The sequence below is a fragment of the Phaseolus vulgaris genome, chromosome 2 (genome assembly GCF_051622355.1).
Source record: "Phaseolus vulgaris cultivar YP4 chromosome 2, ASM5162235v1, whole genome shotgun sequence".
Taxonomy (NCBI): domain Eukaryota; kingdom Viridiplantae; phylum Streptophyta; class Magnoliopsida; order Fabales; family Fabaceae; genus Phaseolus; species Phaseolus vulgaris.
The window spans coordinates 4,090,340-4,114,011 of NC_143499.1; the positions used below are offsets into that span (position 1 = coordinate 4,090,340).

Genomic DNA, 23,672 nt, shown 5'->3' on the forward strand with positions numbered 1-23,672 from the left:
TCATTTCATAAGAATTATTTAAAAAATAAAATTATTATTTAATTTTTTAAATTAATATTAATGTATAGTTTTTATACTAAAACTAACTTTTCCACTCTTATCCCAATTTCTTAATTTAAAGCAACAATAGAAAGAAAGATAAAACATACTATCACCCATTCTTACACAAAATCTTACTTATCAAATAAAATAATTTCCATTTTCAATCAATTTCTTCACTTCATTTCAAGTAACTATATTCTTTAGTAAAATCATTATTTTTTTGTATCTACCATCAAGTCAATCATAACCTTAATGTAAACATCATCACTCTTTCCATTCCCACAACTACCAACAAAAGAAGAGAAAAATTTTAAAGAAAAAGAGACTTAAACCAGACAAAAAATTGTTTAATCAATTAATTTTTACTTATTTAAAATTATTTTTATATATATGTTAAATTCTATCGTTATAAAAAAAAATTAGTGAAAAAGGAAAATATGTTCCTTTAGTAATGAATAATTGTTTTCCCGACAGAAGACAAATTAATTAAAAGAAAATAAATAAAAAATGTAAATAAAAAGAGTCCATGTATTTGATATGGTTGCACACGTGTTCACACGTGACAATTATGAACTACACATATGGAAAGTAGCGGATGCAGAAGTGAAAGAAAAATCTGAAAATCGAGAGGCTGCGTCCATTTCCGTGTTCCTCTGTCTGTGTATAAACACCGTTTTACCCTCTCTCTCTCTCTCTCTCTCTCCATTTTCTGTTTCTTCTTCTGTTCTCTGAGCCTTAGCTATGGCTATGGCTATGGCTGCTTCGACTTCAACCACTCTCTCCGTCGTTGGAAGTGGCCTCGCCTTCCCGCACCATCATCTCAACCCTCCCGCGCCCTCCTCTACTCGCTTCCGCACTCAATTCAGGAACAACAGTTTGTTCCTATCTTCTCTCCCAAGGTATCACTGATTCTTTCTCTCTCTCTCTTTCTTTAGCGGATGTTTCCAATGTCGAATTCGACCTCTACAGTAGCTAATTCGTGTTTCGCTATCAGTGAAAGAAGGAGGCTCAAGGCTCTTTGTGGCGGATTGGGATTGCGGAGGAACAAGCCTCGCGGCCACGCCTTCGGCGTTGGCGAACCCTCGTTTTTGCTGCCGCAACAGAGTTGTGCCTCTTGCTGCCTTGCGAGGAAACGCCGTTCCAATCTCGCGACGTTTGTGCCTGGAGCTTTTCTCGACAAGTCTTGTTTCCGCCTGTCTAACAGTAAACTCCATCGTTCTACTGTGAGTTTTCTCAGTTTTCTCGCTGAGTTCTAGCTGATAATATTGATTTTCAATCTTGATTTTTTTCTTTTAGTTTTTTGCCTTTTTTTGTGTGGTGTTAGTTGGTAGTATTAGAACTGAGTCGTTTCTATCTCTGGCCTTTAAGATTTTTAAAACTCTACTTATTATCCGAATAGAAATTAAACTAGAGAAGTGTTTCTTGAATCCGATATTGGGCGTTGTTTATGTTTGTGTTAATGGATTTTCTTCTGTCAAGCAGGTTCAAATTCCACGTGCAACTGTAGGTCCAGATGAGCCACATGCAGCAAGTACAACCTGGCCCGATGGTATTGCTGAGAAACAAGATTCAAGTGTATATGATAATGAACTAGAGCGGATAGAGGGGTTTCTGAGTTCTGAACTTCCATCTCACCCTAAGTTGCATCGTGGTCAACTGAAGAATGGGTTACGTTATCTGATTTTGCCAAATAAAGTTCCACCAAAAAGGCACGTTTAATCATTTTTATGAATTCCTTTAAAACTAGGACGTCTTTCTACGTGGAATTGCCGATTTCTCATCCTTGAGTTTGTTTATCAATGATCAATTTCAAGAATGCGGTAAAGATATCTTGATATCACTTATCCACACGCATGGCTTTGTTTGAGGCATATTGCTTTGTGTTTTAAAATTCCCCTTGAGGCGCTTTGTCTCAGTGCCTTGCTCTCGTGTTCACCAGTATTTGTTTTTGCAGGAATGCTATGTTAGCAGTTCATGTTTTTTAGTTGTGAAATGTTTAATTTAAATTGTGACTGTGAAGTGTTCATAGGTGAAATGTATGTATACCATCAAGACTTTTGAATTGAATAATTTAGTTTGCCATCACATTACTTCTAGAAGATTTTTTAATATAACCGATACAGTCAAATATGATATAGGTTTATGTATTCTCTGTTAAACATTGTTTTTTTGCACTTGTTGTCAACTGCTTAGTATCAACTTATTCAATTTTAGGTTCGAAGCACACTTGGAAGTTCATGCAGGATCAATAGACGAGGAGGAGGATGAGCAAGGAATTGCACATATGATTGAACATGTTGCTTTCCTAGGAAGTAAAAAACGCGAGAAGCTTCTGGGAACAGGAGCCCGTTCAAATGCATATACTGATTTCCACCATACAGTGTTTCACATCCATGCTCCTACAAGCACCAAGGTATGGGCCATTTGGTGTGCAGTTCTTTGTGATGTATTATTCAATTATTTTTTCTTTTCTTTGATATATTTAATTAAGGATTTTGGACATTTGGTCAACTTTTTTACTATGCTAATTACTAATTTAATCATGCATATGAGAATAGGGTAAATGATGTTTCTTGTGTACCTCTGTCTAAGCAATATGTGGAAATTATTGACATTGTAATCGATATGATCAGTTCATATTTTGAACATTACAGTATTTGACTAACAGTATAATTTTTTTAATTAAGTTTTAAGAAGAAAATGTCATGGATGCTCCCAGATCCCAATCCCAATGTTTTAGTGGTATCAAAGTGTTCTGACACTTAAAGTTTGTGACGAGCGGAGGTAAATCCTTGTCAATGATGAGGAATGTAAATAGTTTTCTTTAGAAGAGATTCAAGATGATGTTTAGAGTAAAATTCAATCAGGGCATAGGGAAAGCATTGGGCTCTATTTCTAGGAAAGAAACTTCTCCAGAGAGAATGCAATGGAATACTTTAGATTATTCTTAATTTAACCTCGCAAAATCGGCTAGTAAAGCCCAAGCTTTATAAGCTCTACTTAAGTCATATCTTTACTAAGTGTGAGATTGAATATTACCTTGAGATTGCAATAAAGGCAACCCTCAAAGTGTCCACAATTAAGGTGGGCTGAGGTTGAGTGATACCTAAGGCAACTTTTCAATAATTATAAAGATAGAAAATTTGATAGTCATATTTTGTATGCTTATTATTATGTGAAAAATTCTTCTTTGACACATTTTAACTGTGTACAGTTTATCCAAGTTTACCTTGCTTCTATCTTAAATCTGTCAATGTCTTGCTTCCTAGCTTCATATTCTTTAGTGCTTTATGTAAATTTGAAATTAAACATGTATGTCTTTTTTCCAATATATGCATATATGCATTGAATCATATTGAATATTATAATACTTAATTATGTTGTTGTTTATTATATAAATGGGTGTTGTTTGTCAGGATTCTGATGGGGATCTACTTCCATTTGTTCTGGATGCCTTGAATGAGGTATGCTTTATTGGACTTTGTTTTTTTTTTCATGAAATTGCCATAAAAGCCTCTTCCACATCTGTACAAATGCTTATATTTGCTTTAAAACAATATTTCATTTGATCTAGGTCTTATGCTTTGGTTTTGACTCTACTTGACTGGGCATAACAGAGTAAATATGAATATTGTACGTCTAGGTTAGCATTTACTCACAGCTAATTGTTATTGATGTATGCAGATAGCTTTCCACCCAAAGTTTCTTGCTTCTCGGATTGAAAAGGAACGCCGTGCTATACTATCAGAGCTTCAAATGATGAATACAATAGAGTACCGAGTTGATTGCCAGGTGAGGAACAAAATATCTCTAGGAAATTCAAGCTATCAACTTTGTGTTTTCACAGAATATTGACTCAATGTTGTCGTTTCCCATTTTGCATTGCTTTTATTTTCTGTAATTGCAGTTGTTACAGCATCTGCATTCTGAAAATAAGCTGAGCAAAAGGTTTCCTATTGGATTAGAAGAACAGATAAAGAAATGGGATGCAGATAAAATAAGGAAGTTTCATGAGCGTTGGTATTTCCCTGCAAATGCTACCTTGTACATTGTGGGGGATATTGATAACATATCAAAGACTGTTTACCAGATTGAAGTATGTCCTACATTTCAAATAATAAGTTTGGTTATGTTCATGGTTATAATATTTAGGAATCTTATACAATAAACTGTTGTCACACAGGCAGTTTTTGGACAAACTGGTGTAGACAATGAGAAAGGTTCTGTAGCCACTCCAAGTGCATTTGGTGCAATGGCCAGTTTTCTTGTTCCAAAGCTTTCTGTTGGTTTGGGTGGAAATTCTATTGAAAGATCAGTGATGGATCAATCCAAAATATTCAATAAGGAAAGGCAAGCTGTCCGTCCTCCTGTGAAGCATAATTGGTCACTTCCTGGGAGTGGTGCTGACTTGAAGGCACCACAAATATTTCAACACGAGTTACTTCAAAATTTTTCAATTAATATGTTCTGCAAGGTATGAGGAGTTTGTTATCTTTTTCTTAAGTCAAACTTAAAGTGTAGATTTTGTAGTTGCTTTTGTGTATATAAATTATGTCTTCCACCAATAATCACCTTCTCTTTGTCATTTTTGTTCAATTGTTACTTGCATGTGGTTAAAATTTTTGGAGCTGATAACTTAGTTGGAGACCTCGTGTGGTGGAGAAATGGTCAATGGAGAATGTTGGGTATAACACAAAAGGATAGGCATGTGATTTACTAGTTCATATCAAGGTCTACTGGTCTAATGAACAATTTAAATAAAATATTATCGTATTCATTTAACTGGTGTAGTAGAAGTGGTCTTGGTGTAATGATAATTAGGGTGTACTTCAGTGTTGAACAATGACCTTTAAAGACAAGTTGGAATTCTATGCAAGTTGTGCCTGTCATGCCTCTCCTTATGACACTACAGCCTTTCTGGCTTTAAATATTTTCGAAGTACTCCCTAAAATATTTATAGTGGCAAGTTGTGCCATTCTATAGCAGCAATGTGGGGGTAGATCAGCCTCTGGTCAATTCTAAAACTCTTGCAATGTTGCATCATTTTCTGCTTCTAGCAAATCCTTAGTCTGAAAAGTTATGGAATCCCTGTTTTGTCTGCCCTTTATGCCATTGTCTACTTATTTTTTGTGGAGATTTTATGATTTAACTATCTCTTATTTTATTCTTGCATCCAAAGGATTCTGGAGTTAGAATCCCTTCATCCATAAAAAAAGGTTTATCTTAGAATGTGTTTTGAGTCTAACTCAACTCTACAAAAATAGTCCCATGACCAAGATTTATAAGTTGTATCTCGAGTCGTTGAGGCTGCAATTAAGGCATATCCTAGAGTGTAAGGTGACTTTCCAACTGTTTAACATAGGCCCTTGACCTTTTTAGGAAATTTTAATTAGGTATCTAAATTAGAAGAATGACAATGTTTCCTTGATTTCTATAATTTTTGTAATTTAAGTTGCTGGAGTTAGTTTATGGTGGCTTGGAATTGCTAGAAAATACTTCCTTTGATCCTTTATATAAGAAGTAAATAATCAATTTATTAAGACTAATAAATGTAGTTAAATCAGATAATTATAATTAACAGTGTCACAAATTTAATTTTTATTCCAAAAATGCCCCTAGTAGAAGTAGTTAGTTTAAAGGGTTATAATTAATGACACTAAGCATAATTCAAACAAAAATTTTTCCCACCAATGAGGCTTATATTGTTATTAAGCCAATAAATGCATTCACTTACACGGATAACAAGTAAGTGCCTCATTAATAGATTTCACTATTGTTAGTATCAAGTACATATGTTAGAATCCTATAGATGTAGTAGCTGAAGATGTTATGAGCAATTAGATTGATTCTATATTTATGTTGTTAGCCTAAATAGGGTTATTCTGTAATTATGCTTTCTTCCTTATAAATTAAATTGCTCGTCTGTGGTCTAAACACATAGAATTCATCATATACCTTTGCTTCTCTCTTCTCAATGTGGTTTTAGAGCACAACGAGAAGGGAACTCTAATCATGCTTTTCATGTGGGCCCACTGCTTATAGGTTAGATTTTTTTTAGAAGCCATGTACATTTTCTGGTTTCTATTCTTTTTCTATTGTTTCACTGTTCACTACTGTCAGTGCCAATGTTCATTGCTGGTGACTTTCTGGCGAGCTTTCTTTATGGTGACCGCCACCGCTCACATTACCTTGCCATGTGATGACCAACTCTGGCAACCGCCTCACCCTCTGAGCAATTTTGCTCTGGGCATTCCTGCTCTTCGGCAGTTTCCATGCTCTTTGAGCATTTTTTACTCTTTGATAGTCGTTGTGCTCTTCGAGTATTTTTTGCTCTTTGGTAGTAGTCAGGCTGTGTGAGCATTTTGGCTCTCCAATAGCTACTGTGCCCTTTAAGCATTTCTGCTCCTTGACAACTGTTTGATCTCCAACAGCCGCCTTTCCCTTTGGGCATTCTTTTGCTCTCTGGCAGCCGCTGTGCCTTTTGACCATTTATGCTATCTGAAAGCCATTACACTCTCCAAGAAGTTTTTGCTCTCTAGCAGTCACTTTGTGATCCCCTGATTCATGGCCAATTGCTGCCATGTGCCACACCAGTTCCTTGGCACATCATCTTTTCCATTGTGATCCTCAACATTTGTTGTTTATTGATTTGTTAGTTATCCCTTAGATCAATGGTAATTGTGTGTCTACACTATGACTTTTGATTATTGTTGATGAATGTCTTTCAAGGTAGGGTGGGTTATTTTTGTTTTCAATTTTTTGAAGCATTTATATGCTTATATTTTAAATTATTTATCTTGTATTCATAATTATTGGTATATTGGCCATCTTGACGTGCTGTTTTTGGGGTTGGCATTAGTGTTTTATTGATATTGGCCATAGTGTTTTCTTCTTCCATACCTTTTTCTTTACATATTCCTTTTTTAGTGTTTTATTGATTTGCTTTTAGATATTATAAAATTTATGTTTCTTCTCTTTATTTATTATGTTTTTTTATATCTTTTGCAGATACCAGTGAACAAGGTTCAAACATATAGAGATTTGCGCCAGGTCTTGATGAAACGAATATTTTTGTCTGCTCTTCATTTTCGAATTAATACAAGATATAAGGTGAGATAAAATTCTTTGTATCTGCATCAGTTCTTTTTTCCGGTCCCATCCTTCTTATGTGATTACTGTAGGAATTAATTGGCATTTATTGATTGATTTTGTTGTTTTCATTGTTTCTTATACATATATCTGAAAATAGAAAACAAAGTGAAATTTTTAGTGAAAACAATAAATGAAAATAGAAAATATTTTGTCTTGAAAAACATGTTCCTAAATTTTCCAGTAATTAATACCCAGTTTTCTATAATATAAAACATGTCCAAGTTATTGACAGAGATAATAAGTGATTCCATTCTGTGGATTTCAGTTTCTCATAATACTCAAATTTCCCGATACAAATCACTTTTTACTTTTAGTACCTCTAACCCTTAGCATTTAAATGTTTACTAATGCATGGAATTTTACAGAGTTCAAATCCACCATTCACTTCAGTTGAATTGGATCACAGTGACTCTGGAAGGGAAGGATGCACTGTAACCACTCTAACCATAACCGCAGAACCAAAGAATTGGCATAATGCAATTAGAGTTGCTGTTCAAGAGGTTTGTTTCTTTTGCTGTGCTTTGATTGTCTGTGTTTGCAATAGAGCTGTTTTGTATTTTTCTTTCCATTGGTCATTATAGTTTACTATTTTAAGATCCACGTTCAATTGGCGGTTTTCAGTCCTTTGTTTAGTGTAGAAATATTTAAAATGACTCAACTTTGTGGCAATTAATTCACATGAAGTTTATGAATTTTTTTAACTCTTATAAATGCTCCTAGAATCTTTTTAGGTCTTGTGTTGCATAGAGAAAACTATATTGCTTACGGTTTCAAATAGGCTACCTTAATTCTTTCTACGGAAAGTGTATCTAATGTAAATTTGTGTGATATAGGTTCGTAGACTTAAAGAGTTTGGGGTTACCCAGGGTGAATTAACTCGTTATTTAGATGCCCTTCTGAAAGACAGTGAACACCTGGCAGCCATGATTGATAATGTATCTTCTGTGGATAACTTGGATTTTATCATGGAAAGTGATGTTCTTGGACATAAAGTTATGGACCAGAGACAAGGGCATGAAAGTTTACTTGCTGTTGCTGGGACAGTTACCCTCGAGGAGGTAATTTCGTTGATACTCATTGGATCTTGTGAAGATTGTTAAATTACCTTTAACTCCTCCCTTTTTGCTGTTGTTGACTCTTTTTTTATTATGAGAACTCATAAATAGAACTGTAAAAGTGTCAGACATGAGCTGATTCAAAGGTCTTGTGCAGATATTTGCTACCTTTTAAATTTTAGTGCAACTTTTTTTGTTTATCCTGATACGAAGGTTGATTATTTTTCCCTTTGCTTTAGTTATTTGAGCATCCCTTCCATGCTAAAAATGAGGTTTAAGTTTTTCTCATTCTATCTTAGATTGTTTTCTTGTAGCTCATTAGTCTCTTAAAGAAAATACTTGGAACACTATAACATTATTGCCAACTTTTGATTTTACTTTAAGAAATTTTAAGTTAAACAGTGTATTTCCTCTATCTTTTCATATTTCTTTGTTAATTTCTGTTTATTTTCTCAATTTCTATTGAAAATTTTAAACATAATGTATTAAATATTGTATTTTATTTTAAATTTAATGTTTAAAAGTTATATTAGAAAAAAATGTTGTAACTTGTAAAAGCTTAGCTGGTACCTTTAGTCTAGTCATTTACTTAAAAATATCTTATGTTTCAGGTCAATTCAGTTGGTGCCAAGGTGTTAGAATTTATAGCTGAGTTTGCAAAGCCTACTGCACCGCTTCCTGCAGCAATTGTTGCTTGTGTTCCAAAAAATGTTCACATTGAGGGAGCTGGTGAAACAGAATTCAAGATATCATCCACTGAGATTACGGATGCTATCAAAGCTGGGTTGGATGAACCTATTCAGCCAGAGCCTGAGGTATCTTCCTTCAGCTTAATTCCTTGTTAGTTGATCCTGATTTGGCTTTAGAAGAATTGTTTTTCACATAGTTACTGATGATTTGTCCTTGCATTTGATATATGATTATATTCTTCATGCGCTGTGATTCAAATTTAGTTCATTTTTTTATAGATGGTGAATTCTAGTAATGAGAGTCAATTCTTGTATGAGTTGGGTGTGTCTAGTCTATATACAGTATTGCTGTTCAGCTAATTAATTGCTTATGTATGTAATGTAGCTTGAGGTGCCAAAAGAGCTAATACAATCATCTAAGCTAGAAGAGCTGAAAAAGCTGCGCAAGCCGGCTTTTATTCCTGTAAATCCTGAAGCTGATTCTACAAAGCTTCTTGATGAGGAAACTGGGATCACCCAGCGCCGTCTTTCAAATGGAATTCCGGTTAATTATAAGGTATTTGATGTTAGTTTATATTGAGATTCTCATGATACTAGTACCTTATTTTCCTTTTCTATGTCATTGTGCTCAGCATTATGTATTTCAGATTGGTGACTCAGTCTATGCATTGTTAAGTCCTCTACTGTGTACTGCTTTGTTTTGTTCTTTTCTGCAATGATGGATTGTAAGGAGACATAACTTGTCAAAAACTTAATTTCCAGTTTCCTATTATTTTTGTACCATGCCATGCAATTTCTAGCTGATTCCTCAAATGCAATCTGAGATTGGCATAAAGAGTTCTGGACTTGCACCCCAAAAAGCGAGGAAGCATCAGTTATATTGAACTTATTAATGCATTTTATGGTTGACAGATATCAAAAACTGAAACACAAAGTGGTGTGATGAGGCTGATTGTTGGTGGTGGACGAGCAGCTGAGAGTTCCGATTCAAGAGGATCTGTGATTGTGGGTGTGAGGACACTTAGTGAGGGAGGTCGTGTCGGTAACTTCTCAAGGGAACAGGTAACTATCTTTTCTTACTAACAGATGTTTCCAAATGTTGATGTTATGTTTCTATTTTCCAATTCCATTGCATTGTTTTGATGACTAACTTGTGGACGTCATGTCAGGAAAACTCTGCACAGTTTTTTATTACACCACTATAAAATCTATAATTTGAACTTCTCATGGATGTGAATGTCATCTACACAGATAATTTCAGTATCCCAGAACTTATCTCACTTCTATTTAATGAATGTCCTGTATTTCATGCATAATACCAGGTGGAACTTTTCTGTGTAAATCACCTGATAAATTGCTCCTTGGAATCTACGGAGGAATTCATTTCAATGGAGTTTCGTTTTACTTTAAGAGACAATGGGATGCGTGCAGCCTTTCAATTGCTTCACATGGTGCTTGAGGTAAACATCTTTCCATTTATTATAAAGTCTTTTTCATATCCTTCATATGTATAATTCCTGGTCATATAACTGCATTTATGTACTCAATTACATCTCTGCTCTGTTTCTTATGCAGCATAGTGTCTGGGTTGATGATGCTTTTGATAGAGCAAGGCAATTGTATCTGTCATATTACCGATCCATCCCCAAGAGCTTGGAACGCTCAACTGCTCACAAACTCATGGTAGCAATGTTGGATGGGGATGAGAGGTTTATTGAACCAACACCAAAATCACTGGAAAATTTAACCCTGCAATCTGTTAAGGATGCAGTGATGAATCAATTTTTCGGTGATAACATGGAGGTCTGTTATCATTAGTTTGTTAAATTCATAGTTCTCTTACAATTACATTCAAACACTAAAATATTTTTTCTCTCTTTAGGTATGCATTGTAGGAGACTTCACAGAGGAGGACATTGAATCTTGCATTCTTGATTACCTTGGCACAGCTCAGGCCACAAGAAACCATGGAAGAGAGCAAGAATTCAACCCACCCATATTTCGACCATCTCCATCTGAGTTGCAGTTTCAAGAAGTGAGAAACTAAGCATTAATTACCTTTTTGCATATGTTGTTTTGTGACAAGTTAACAGTATATTATTTGTGGTATTTGTGGACGAACTTCTCCATGAGGACTTCTAGGACAGCAGTATGAAGAAAAAAAGAAAGTTGACTTCTCCATAAGTTTAAATTAACTTATGCACAAGTTAAATAGATTTTTTTTGGAGAAATTGTATGAGAGATTCTACAAATTAGCTTAGGCATAAGCTAATTTTAACTTATGAAGAAATCAATTTTTTTTTTCCTTCTCTTCTAGAAGTCCTTATCGCTTAGTTTGTCCAACTATAACCTTAGTTGGGTAGTCAAATTTGGTGTTTATACTTTTGGAATTGGTGTTAATACATCAATGAACTAGGCTTATCACATGGTTATTTACTTTTACCTTTTTTGCAGGTATTTTTAAAGGATACTGACGAGAGGGCGTGTGCTTATATAGCTGGACCAGCGCCAAACCGTTGGGGTTTTACTGTCGATGGAAAATACTTGTTAGAGTCCATTAATAATGCTTCGACAACCAATGGTGGACTTTGTTGATTTTTTTTTCTTGTGTCATCATACTTAAAAAGTTATGTTTTCAGAAGTTGTTAAAGGCTTGAAATGGCTTGTGCAGATGATCAGTCAAATTCTGATGCCCAACAGACACAAGGTTTGCAAAAGAGCCTACGTGGTCATCCACTTTTCTTTGGTATAACTATGGGACTGCTTTCTGAGATTATAAATTCTAGGTATGTCTTTCTACTTGCCGCTCACCTATACTTGGCTTTGTGAAGAAAGTTAGGAAGCACAAACACCTCTTTAGAATGGTGTTGACTCGCCTTGGACATTTGTTGGGCACCCTTCCACCGTGTCACAATTATAAAATAATTTTTTTCTGACTTGGATATCTCTTTGACACAGCTTGGCCATCTTTGACATGGTCTGGATACGAGCCAAGAGTGGGATGATACTACTCTTGGTTTCACTTCTTATCATAATATTTTTTTAAAAGTCAACTTGTAAATATTGCGACACTCTAACAGTTTTTTAGGCTCATTTTCAAAGGACTTAACTGGATGTTTTAATGTTGAATTCTTTTAGATGTTTTAACTTTTTAAGAGATATCTTGGGATATTATTTTCGTTTAGACTGCTTTGTCTAATTATCTCTCAATATTCTATCTGTTGGAGTCATTATTATATGAAATTGTAAAGCCTAGCAATTTTGTTTTTACAAGGTGAATTATATAAATCTTAATTCACAATTTAGATTTTTGTCATTTTATTTTATATTCTCTCTATAAATAAGAATACCTGTCTTGGCCAATAGTATTTTCAACTAACATTCTTCAATGAGATTATTTTATAATTTTTTTCTTTAGTGAGAGCAGTTTTTGGGATTTTCTTAACTTATATCTTCATTCTATCATTATCTATATTTAATTTAGTTTTCAATATTTTTTAAGAGAAATTATCAACAATTAAAAATAATATTGTACTCCAATATATTTATATAAATATAATATATAATTCGAATGTTCAGAAGTATTTTTTTATTTTAAGTTAGGTCAGAAGTGTAGAGAAGAGTGATCTAATTATTTCGAGAGTAACTTTAAAAGTCTTACTCCTTATCCTTACGCTTGATTTTATCTTAGTTTTACTCTCAATAAAATTATTCTTGAAGTAACATTTTGGGCTTAGACAAGGCCAACATGCTATTTTGGGCTGGAATATTGTAATATCTACGAGTATATGCATACTAAAAACATAGTGTTTTGTTATTTTCAATTGTTTTTTGGTCGGAAATCTGATTACATTTTTCCTCTACAGGCTCTTCACCACTGTCAGAGATTCTCTGGGTTTGACGTATGACGTGTCATTTGAATTAAACTTGTTTGACAGGCTTAAACTAGGTTGGTATGTGATCTCTGTCACATCGACTCCAAGCAAGGTGTGAGCTCCATTCTTGTGATATATTCAATCTAATTTTTTCTGCCAGTCTCCTTCGGTTCAAAATTTTAGGTCAAATTGATTTGCAGGTTCACAAGGCTGTTGATGCATGCAAGAATGTTCTTAGAGGTCTACATAGCAACAAAATTACCGAGAGGGAATTGGACAGGGTTAGTTATTTAAATGCCCGACTTGTTGTACATTACAATTTAGTGGAAGTGCTTTTAGAATCAAGTTTTTCTGCTAAATGTATGCACTATCAGTGTTCGAATTTGAGTAGTTTTATTCCTTTTTTCGTATCATATGAGCTTATTCTCGAGCATTGTATTCTGTTTCTCCGTGATGGTTTCTTAAAGAAGAGCAAATACCCTTCTGGTTAAAATGCACGTTGTGCCTTCATTTTATTTCCAAATATGGCTTAAATTTTCATGCTATTTTCTATGCATTTTAAATTTGAGAACTCCTTTGGTGCTTTTTTCTAATGTAGGCTAAACGAACTCTTCTTATGAGACATGAAGCTGAAATTAAGTCAAATGCCTACTGGTTAGGGTTATTAGCTCATTTACAAGCTTCTTCTGTTCCAAGAAAGGTGAGATAGAATTATCTGAATCTTGAAGTATGAGATATTGAAATTTTAACTTTGATGCAAAACAACACAAGGTTTAAGGTTTTTAGTCCTGCCAAAATTTTATAATTTTTTATTCTTGTTTCTAAAATATTCTTTCTAATATTGATTGTGGATCCAGGACTTATCATGTATCAAGGACCTAACATTTCTATATGAAGTTGCTACTATTGAGGATATATATCTTGCATATGAACAGTTGAAAGTGGATGAGAATTCTCTATATTCATGCATTGGAATTGCTGGTGCTCAGGATGCGCAAGATATAGCAGGTGTAGTAATGTTTCCAATGTCTGATGCCGGATCTTGCTTTGTTTTTTTCCAAGGGATTGTGGAACTTCAAGCCCAGATTTCATCTTTCATCTATTCCAAATTTGAGCAGTGATTTTTGTCAAAATTTTCACTTCCTAGGTTTTGACTGAGTATTAAAATTTTATTCTCGAAAGAATATTCAAACTTAGAAGTGAGAAATGGGATCCCAATTCCAAATCCAGCCTTAAAGCTTTGATATGTTACATAGACATCAACACATATTGTTCCTTTCAGAACTTGAAATTTTGAACTGCAAGATCCGTCTAAAAATGTTCCATATGTAACAAAGAGCTCTTCTCTTCAGAACTGCGGTGATGTGCCTGTAGTAAACCAGTCAAATTTGTCTAGGCTTGTGTGGGTTGGCTAAATGTTGAGTGTAGATAAATTAGTAGAAAACACCATTTTACCACATCATTTTGGAAGATAAAATTTGTCTCATTTTCAAGTACTTGTATGTAATAATGGTTACTTACGTAATTTTACTTTCTTTTTGCAGCTCCTATAGAAGAGGAAGTAGCGGGTGATGTCTATCCCGGTGTTATTCCAGTGGGAAGAGGCTTATCTACAATGACACGACCAACTACTTAATATTTTTGGACTATGTTTTGGCCTGCTCGGGTTAAGATCTAGAGGTTAGCATGTTTGGGCTATTCTTTTTTTTTTTTATACTGTTTCTTCCTGCACCTCCATATGTTCTCCTGTCACCCCATACAAAACATGAAAATATCTTTTTATCCTTCTTGTCCTTACCCTCATATTCCGGATTAAATAATCTGGAAGTTAATCTCGAATTTGGAAATAGCTTACAGATTATATAATCTGGAATATATTTTTAAAAAATGGTATTCTGGATTATATAATCCGGACACGCATTTGAAAAAATGTTTCAGGATTACATAATCCGGAGTCTAATATGGACTTCCGGCTTATGTAATCTGGAAACTAATCATGCATCTGAAAAAAAACTTTCAGAGATTATGTAATCCGAAAGCTAATTATGAATTTAGAAAAAGACTTATGGATTACGGAATCTGAAATATTACATAGGGATATTTTTGGAATAAAAATTTATGGAGGTGAGACAAGAACATATCGGTGCAGGAAGAAACAGTCTTCTTTTTTTGTCGAAGTAGAGGTCCGTTTTTTAACTTGTGCAGAGACCATCGATATTATAATCCTTTTTGATTAATATCCGAGAGTTTGTTTCCTTTTGTATACGTTGTGTTGGGACGATGAGGGTTACAAAAAAATTTGCTCCATGGTTTGTTTCCTTTCTTGCAAATTGTTTGGCAGTGAGGGTTTTACATATTTGTGTCTCAAACAGGAGTGGAGGGTCGATGAAAATTTGTGGTCGGAAGGATTAGCGGCAAGTGTCACAACTCAAGAGGCTGCTGCTGCTGCATTCATTTAACATTGAAAACCTAATAAGTGGTTATTGACTTGCATTATTCCTTAGTTATCCTTGCTTTTTATGTTGGGTTTACCACTAATAAAAGCAATACTTCTATAGGATTAGAATAAAGAAAATATAGAATCCAGCACTAAGATGTATAGCTGCCATTTTTTCTGTCGGCCATCAATTTTGTTGGAAACAACGCCGATCATAGGAAACTAGTCTCTCTCTCTGTTACATAAATTGTAAATCACTGTTTAGGATTATTTCTCTCTTTTCCTCAACTCATTCCTCCTATGTTTTCATATTTCAGGGATTTCTTATCTGAAAAATAATTCAATAGAGTCATGTTCATTTTCATGTCAAAAATCTCCCTTTTTCCTACTAAATCCTACAAGATAATGGTTGTAAAAGGTAATTTACTTCTGTTGTAGACTTCTAAAGTATACAAATATATTATTTTTCTACAATTCTCATCTCTCTTTTCTTTTAATTTATACTCAGTCACAAATTCTCTTAATTTCAGAGACTAATTCATAGGTTTCATAGCTAAAACACTGACACAACTTCTCAAATATTTCTTTTTCATGTATAACATTAAGGGAATAGAAGTGGAATTGACCTGTATTTGTAAGGTGCGTTAGCTGCTGAAAGTGGATTACTTACAAACTCGCACAAAAAGGCACTTGGTTTTTGCAGCTAATAATAAAGTTGGCTCAGCTTCGTTAAAATTTCAAACTATTCTACACTACAGTTATTTTTAAAATAGGAAACAGTTTCAGAGAAAATAGTGTTCAATATTTTAGAAGGACCACATAATTTGTTTCAATAACTAAATCCACTTCAGTAAAATTACAAGCAAAAAAAAAAGGTCCATAAAATGAATAGTAATATTCTAGTATAGCAGTTCTTTGCACGTTAAAACATTATTAGAATATTTATGAAATTGATTGAAAGTCGTGTTGCATCGTCTTCTCAACTAACCTTTGGTAAATCTTGTAATTACGTGAATCTTTCCATTTACCAACTCCTTTGATAATAATTAATGGTTGTGATGGTTTGGACTTGTATAGCACATTTTTAACTTTTGAAGTTGAACAACTTTGAGTTTCACAACAACGACCAATCCCTTTCATTTATCCAATTAATATAACTATTTTAGTTTAACGACATTACTATTTTTTGTGGCAAACATGTACCAAGTGCGCAAGTAAACATGGATTACGTTAAACCATCTAATTATTATTCAAGTTTCGTTATTGTTCTTTTCAAAATGTTCCGTTTACACGAAATGTTTACAAGAAAGAGGTGTCATGTGTTAATTAGTTAGATAAGATAAAATATATTAATTATTAAACATATAACAGACTATAGTGGCTTGTAAATGTGGATTATGAGGTAATGTTGGTAGAAAACCCCTCCGACAGAAAGGTCTACTATCCCTTTAACCCCCCAATTTGACTATTGTATCCAATGATAGATACTTCTCGTTTAATGTCTCTAGAAGGAACAACATATGCACTGCTCTTTTAAACCTATGATTATACCTTTTCATTTTATTACCTATGTGAGAAAGTTTATCAAATACTATAAGCTTAATGCTTGATTTTCTCTTTACAAACCTTACAATGATCGGCGTTTACAATCAATAAATGATGAATGTAAGAAAATTATGTTTAATAATTTCGTCCAAAATAACAATGGGTCAGTCAAGATAAAGGGAGTTTCTCTCTTGTGCTTGTGTTGAATAAAAATTTATGACAAACGTCTGATACATAAGATATGATTAAATTGACTTAGTAACCTTCCAAATTTTCCATGAACTGAGGTATATAGAGTAGTATAGTATAGTATATTAGAGTAAACAAGTTTTACTTCTATTTTTCCGGCAAGACTGTGAAATCGATTCCCATTTTTTCTTTCTTCCGTATAGATGTTCAATTCTGTTTGCTCCTTACTACAATTCCTTTCCAAAATGCCAAATACTTGGTTAACTTGGATTTCGCCATTATCAGGATTTTTTTTATTAGTAAAAAAAATAATAGAGATATTTCACGAATACCTCAATCCTTATACAAGAGATATAGACATTTTCAAACCTCTAACCGTCTCTGTCCTTAAGCAAAATTACTATTCCCAATTTCACCACTAACTTTTAAACTTTTTTATGGATCTCATACATACCAAAGGTTCTAGACACCAATCAAAGTAAGAAAATCATGTTAGTACCTTCGATGTTACCCATGATCAAACATTCAACTGCGCTATCAAGAAAATTTCCGTCTAGTCAATTACTCATTTTTTAAAATTTTCTTATTTCTTTGCTTTCACAGTTTCTCCTATAACTGCTATCAATAAGTACAATCAGATTCAATTAACAACTTTACTTTTCTCGATAATTTTTTTGACTCCAAACCCACCCATTCATAACACTTGGATCAGACAAATCGATAACTCTGCACGTACTACCAGAAATTATAAAATCTCATCGCTTTAACATCCCTCGTGATTTTTGTCTAAATCATTTTACAAAATTTATTCCCTTAAAAATGCATTTTAGACATGATGGTTTATGAAGTGGAATATTTTATGTCTGGTTCAAATATTTAACAAGCTATGGGAAGGTGTAAAAAACTAAAGAGGGTGCAAGAAAATAAAACCCTTACATTGTTTCGTAAAAGGCAAATGACTTTGTTGCTGTGGAGACACTGGAAATTAGTTGAGGATTCCCTTACTTTTGAGTGTTTAATATATCTAAAAAGATAATGATGCAAAAGCTTTCTTTCAACGCCATTAGGGTTTCGATATTGTGAAAATTTTGGTAACTCAGATATTAAAAAAAAGCAAATTAAAATCAACGGCGTTTTAACCTTTAGCATGCTTCTGTTGTCTGAGAGAATCACTTTCTTATTCCCACTCTCACCTAAAAGTTATATTAGAACTAATTAAATAAAGATTAGACCAGAAAAACATTATATTTGTTTTTCCAATTGAAGTCATGAATACTTCATTTTTAAATACATAGTGGTGGGATGCAAATACGTAATCATTTTTCACTTTTACTACCTAACAAGATTGAATAAAAGGCTGCTCCATCTACCATTCACCATTCTTTTACATATTATGCAGATTTTTTTATCAAACACATGCCAATACTAGTTGTTCATTCGCAATAATCTCATCATATTGCATGCTTCTGATATATGTATATATATGTTGAATGCAGTTTTGCATCCATTGAGTTGCATGACACGAAACACAAATGATTAAAAATAGGTTAAAACAAAAACTGGTTTGAAGTTAGGAAGTTTCTTGTGTGATTGGGCAATGAAAAGTGAGTTCAACAGTCACTAAATGATTGCCACGTGGAAACCAACCCCAGGTGGTAGTTGAAGTTCGTTGCTGTTTGTGATGTGTTTGTCTCTTATCTCAGTGTTTGGAATATGTTGCCCTAACCATACGCATACATCTGCCTTGTTCTTCTTGGACAAGTCAACGTCTTACTCATACATCTATCCTTCTCTACTCTTCAATTTTTCATCTTCTTTTCACTTTCTAATTCATCATTTTCCTCCCTTCTACATACATAAAACAAAATCTCTCCACTTATGTTGACTCCACTAGCTAGTCTTGCTACTTTGTTTTAGACCACAAATTAAATAAAGTCAAATTATGAAGGGAAAGAAGGTTGATTGGATAAGGTTTTTCTTTTATCAGTAAATAATAAATAAAATAAAATGAGACGGTTCGAGTGATTCAATCCTTATACAAACACTTCAGGATATATCTCAACTTTTATACGGAAAGTGACCAAAGCCAACCTGTTCAACACCTGACATACAAACATTCTTCAAACTCTACAGACTAGCAAATCAATCATCAAGATTGAAAGGAATGGTAAATCACATGAAAAGAAATCGCCATCCACTCTATTAGGGTCCTTATAATCAATACAAACAAATCATTCTCTAATACATTCAGAAATTCACAAACACATTTATTAATCAAATTCCCTCACCCACAAACAAATCTCACAAAAACTCACTTTTGAATCCGCTTATGTCAAACCTAAAGAAAATTTTACCGGTTTACTAAATTTGCAATACCTGTTCACAACGTCAACATCTATATACCACAAGAATTTGCACAAAAATCCAAAAAAAATGGACATATGAGTGTTGTATAGGAAACTTCTGCATCTGCATCTCTTAGAAAGATAATGATATTATTTTTTTTTATCAATTTTATTTTACATTAACAATGTGGTTAAGATTGAAATAGATAAAATTGAACAAGAGGAGAAAATCATTAGAAAGAAAAGGAAACCTGAGATTCTGATAAAGAATATAAGTTATAATTGCATGAAAGAGATACACAACATTTAAATAAGGAGAATATAACTAGTTAACTAACTAACTCTAATTAATGGAAGTGCTGAAGATATATAATAACTGTTTTTTAGAATAATGACAAAAATAAGGTATGGATTTGCAAGGAAACTGTTGATTATAATCGAATTAGGTATATTTTTATAATGTTTTTGTAGTGCCGAACATCAAAAGGTAACTCACATACACTACAAGAAAATCATTAGATAAAAATCAATTTTTAAAAACCAAAATAATTAGTTGCAATAGTAACTAAATTAGAGACCATTTTAGCAATTTTAAAAAAAATTGGTTTCTAAATTAGTTTCTATTATTGTTAAATAGTTTCTAAATTGGTATCTAATTAGCAACCAAGATTTTAACTACCAATTATTTAGATTCTAAATTTAGTAACAAAAATTTTGGTTGTTAATTAAATACCAATTTAGGAATCATTTAACAATAATAGAAACTAATTTAGAAACCAACAATTTATTTAGTCCAAAAAATGTCTTTAATTTAGTCACTATAACAACTAATTATTTTTTATTTTTAAAATTAGTTTCTATTTCATGATTTTCATACAGTGATACTCTAGTAAAAGGTTAAAAGAAGTGCTTCAAAGATTAGAGGCTATTTCAACTATAACACCTATAACCTGCACATATTATTGCTAACCTAAGTGTCAAAATGTCTTTACATATACCAGTTACCATTTTCAGTTTAAACGAGAAAATGAGAAACCGAAAGGAATCGACATAGAAAATTGAAAATGAGAACAATAATAGAGGAATTCCGACCTTCAAAAAAGTCTTAAAAAAAAGTATATATGATTTTCAAAGGAAAAAAGATTACGTAAGTTTTGGCTCACATTGAGTTGGTATAATTATGTGTGTATTGATGTGGTGTCCAATGAAACTAGACATTATTATGAGTAAAATTAAATGTAATTAATTTGAGGAGTGAGGTTGTGGTGATTCCCTTGAAGGTCCTAATCTATATGACTTTGTGTCCTATATAAAGGACAAACTTGGAATATGGCACCACAACAATGATGCATATATCGCCACCTTATATATAACAAACACTTCTGTGGTAAATCTTAGTTTTATCCTCTTCTTCAAAACCACTTCCAAGGTACATGGATTCTTTTGCTATTCTCTTTCTTTTTTTAATCATATTATTGTTATTTTGTGATGAATTAGTACTATTACTGCATGCAGTAGTGAAGATGAGAACACTAAGCAGTGATGAAAGTGGTTTGAAGAAGGGGCCATGGAGCCCAGAAGAGGATCAAACACTAGTGGATTACATTCAGAAGCATGGCCATGGAAGTTGGAGAGCTCTGCCAAAGCTTGCAGGGTTGAACAGGTGTGGAAAGAGTTGCAGACTGAGATGGACTAACTACCTCAGACCTGATATCAAAAGAGGCAAATTCTCTGAAGAAGAAGAGAAACTCATCATCAATTTACATGCAGTTCTTGGGAATAAGTAATCAACTAATCTCCAGAAAAGCTTACTCTTCATCATATATGCACAATGTTCAATCTATTTTTTTTCTATCAGCAAGAAAAAAAATGTGTTAAATGTGTTCCACTTTAGGCACTACAATAAACACACTAAATAGAAATTAATTTTCGAGACAAAAAATAAAATAATTAGTCACTGTATTACTATTTTAAAGACTAAAAAAATATTGGTATTTAAATTAGTTTCTATTGTTGGTAAAATTTATAAACTAGTTTCTAAATTATTATCTAATTAGATACTGAGATTTTAGCTACCAACTTTAGAATCTAAAGTAATTAGTAATTAAAGTCGTGTAGCTAATTAGATACTAATTTAAAAACTAATTTATAAATTTTATGAATAATAAAAACTACTTTAAATATCAATATTTTTTTAGTCTCTAAAATAATATCTAATTTAATTAATATAGTGACTAATTATTATTTTTTTTTAAAATTGATTTTTATTTAGTGATTTTCTTATAGTGAGAGGTGGTTCAATCCTCACAAAAGACCGATACCTCAAGAAAACCTCAACTATCTGTCACAACTAACTAAAAAAACGAGTTAAAATTCAAATACAGAACCCGCTGTGGTTTATGATCAGCATACTAAAACTATTGAATTTAACCTTGTTGGACTAAATGTCAGATTTTATATGTGTTAATTTATGCAGACAAAGTGATATCATCAGTGATGATCATGATTTTAGTATTCTAAATTTGTTTCCATTGTTTATTAGGTGGGCAGCTATAGCATCTCATCTACCAGGAAGAACAGATAATGAAATTAAGAATCTGTGGAACACACATTTGAGGAAAAAGCTTTTGAAAATGGGGTTAGATCCAATGACTCACCGTCCAAGAACTGATCACCTAAACCTTCTCACCAATCTACACCAGATTTTGGCAGCTGCAAAAATTGTGAGCAGTTTCACAAACCCTTCTGACATAAACAATGCTCTAAGGCTACACTCCAATCTAGCCAAATTCCAATCATTGCAACAAAACATGTTTCAACTCACTGGTGCTTCAAACTCTGAACCACTCAACCCTTTTGCACCATTAAACTCACTGCAAGATGGTTTTGTAAATGATGTTTTGGGGTTGAATCATCACTCTAATCTCCTAAACCTTCAACATGATGATGATTCACTTTTTCAAATGCACCCCAGTTTCCAAAACTTTGAGGCCCTTCAGCAGCCAACACAAGATGGTTCCTTAAATGCTGACCCTTCACCATCAAATTCTCTTCCAAATCTGGTTTCTGCCTCCCCTGAAAGTTCCCCAGTGAAGGAAGCAGAAAAGGTTAATGCAAACTCAAAGGATTGTTCTAACCCTTGTTCCACCACCTTTGAGTTAACATGGGGAGATTTCATGGATGAAGATGCAACAGAAACTTATTGGAAAGGTTTCATAGAGTAAGTTTGTTTAATCATTTTCTATCTCCATTTCTGGTTATTATATTATATTATATTCTTACTATAAACTAAGATACTCTGCATAATTAATGTTGTATTATGCTTTCATTGGACTATATGCATGATAGCTTCAAACCTAAATAAAAAACTCTTATTATTTACAATAAATTAGAATTTTATAATAATTATGGTTTCTGTAAATAATATATATATATACACACACTAATTTTTTTTCCACTTTATCTGTTTATTTGCAGCCAACATTCTAACCAGACATGGTCAACAGTCCCATGAAAAAGATGCATGGCATTTGAGAGTTTTCACAGAAATAATATCCATGTATACATAAACATATAATATTGTTAATTTAGTTATGTATAAGGTTGGTTTGTGTGAATTATTTGACAATGGATTGATGTATATGAAATGTAAACATGGAGATTCATCATTAAATCATACACACTATAGAGGCCCTATATATGTTCATCTTCTTTGTTTTTTTTATCAGCAATGTTGATCTTCTTTGTATAAAACTGTAAAATAAAATGGTGTTGGTAGGGTTTCCTTCACATATATTCAGTTATTGTATTACTTTTATGATTAAAACCTGAAATGTCAATGGTTGGAAATAAGGCATGTATGATGAAGAAAATGCTTGCAATCCACTTATTATTGTTTGTCTCATTATATATTTTCTGCACAAACTAACATCTTTGAACCACTCACAAGGAAAATAAATTAATTGAATATAAAATGATGAAGACTTCAGTTGAAACTTGAAGAATGGAAAAAAAGAAAGTGAATATTATAAATGATTAGTTGTGTAGAAACTAGGACACAATATTGAAAATGACCCATTTATATTATATTTTATTATATATATATATATGTGTGTGTGTGTATATTCAGATACAAGAAATTATATGACACTATCTCAAGTCCAACTTCTCAATGATTCTTAATAAAATTATGTGCTGGAAAATATTTTTATATTCGTAAGTTGAATCAATCTAATCTAAATAAAATTTGTAATAAAATAGAGTACAAGTAATTGTATATTTTAATGATAAAGATTTGGCAAGTATTATGCATTTGAGAGTGCACTATAAGCTTGCTTTTTATT

At 32.9% G+C, this 23,672-nt stretch overlaps 2 protein-coding genes across 2 annotated transcripts; both read left to right on the forward strand.

Annotated features, from left to right (window-relative positions):
- Positions 1 to 585: 585 nt before the first annotated feature.
- Positions 586 to 15,623, forward strand: LOC137810329 (Insulinase (Peptidase family M16) family protein). The gene is made up of 25 exons (XM_068611532.2): positions 586 to 941; positions 1,037 to 1,265; positions 1,525 to 1,751; positions 2,257 to 2,455; positions 3,459 to 3,506; positions 3,727 to 3,834; positions 3,950 to 4,138; positions 4,226 to 4,516; positions 7,051 to 7,152; positions 7,560 to 7,694; positions 8,028 to 8,252; positions 8,861 to 9,064; positions 9,324 to 9,494; positions 9,851 to 10,000; positions 10,261 to 10,398; positions 10,514 to 10,741; positions 10,821 to 10,973; positions 11,393 to 11,519; positions 11,610 to 11,724; positions 12,805 to 12,925; positions 13,014 to 13,094; positions 13,412 to 13,513; positions 13,671 to 13,821; positions 14,358 to 14,493; positions 15,186 to 15,623. Exons 1-24 carry the CDS (start codon positions 784 to 786, stop codon positions 14,447 to 14,449), a joined length of 3,744 nt encoding a protein of 1,247 aa, XP_068467633.2. The 5' UTR covers positions 586 to 783; the 3' UTR covers positions 14,450 to 14,493; positions 15,186 to 15,623.
- A 5,043-nt stretch (positions 15,624 to 20,666) lies between these two features.
- On the forward strand, positions 20,667 to 23,004 carry LOC137810335 (transcription factor MYB53). The gene is made up of 4 exons (XM_068611540.2): positions 20,667 to 20,758; positions 20,845 to 21,112; positions 21,872 to 22,549; positions 22,807 to 23,004. The coding sequence occupies exons 2-4, from the start codon at positions 20,853 to 20,855 to the stop codon at positions 22,841 to 22,843; spliced, it is 975 nt and encodes a 324-aa protein (XP_068467641.1). The 5' UTR covers positions 20,667 to 20,758; positions 20,845 to 20,852; the 3' UTR covers positions 22,844 to 23,004.
- Positions 23,005 to 23,672: the final 668 nt, after the last annotated feature.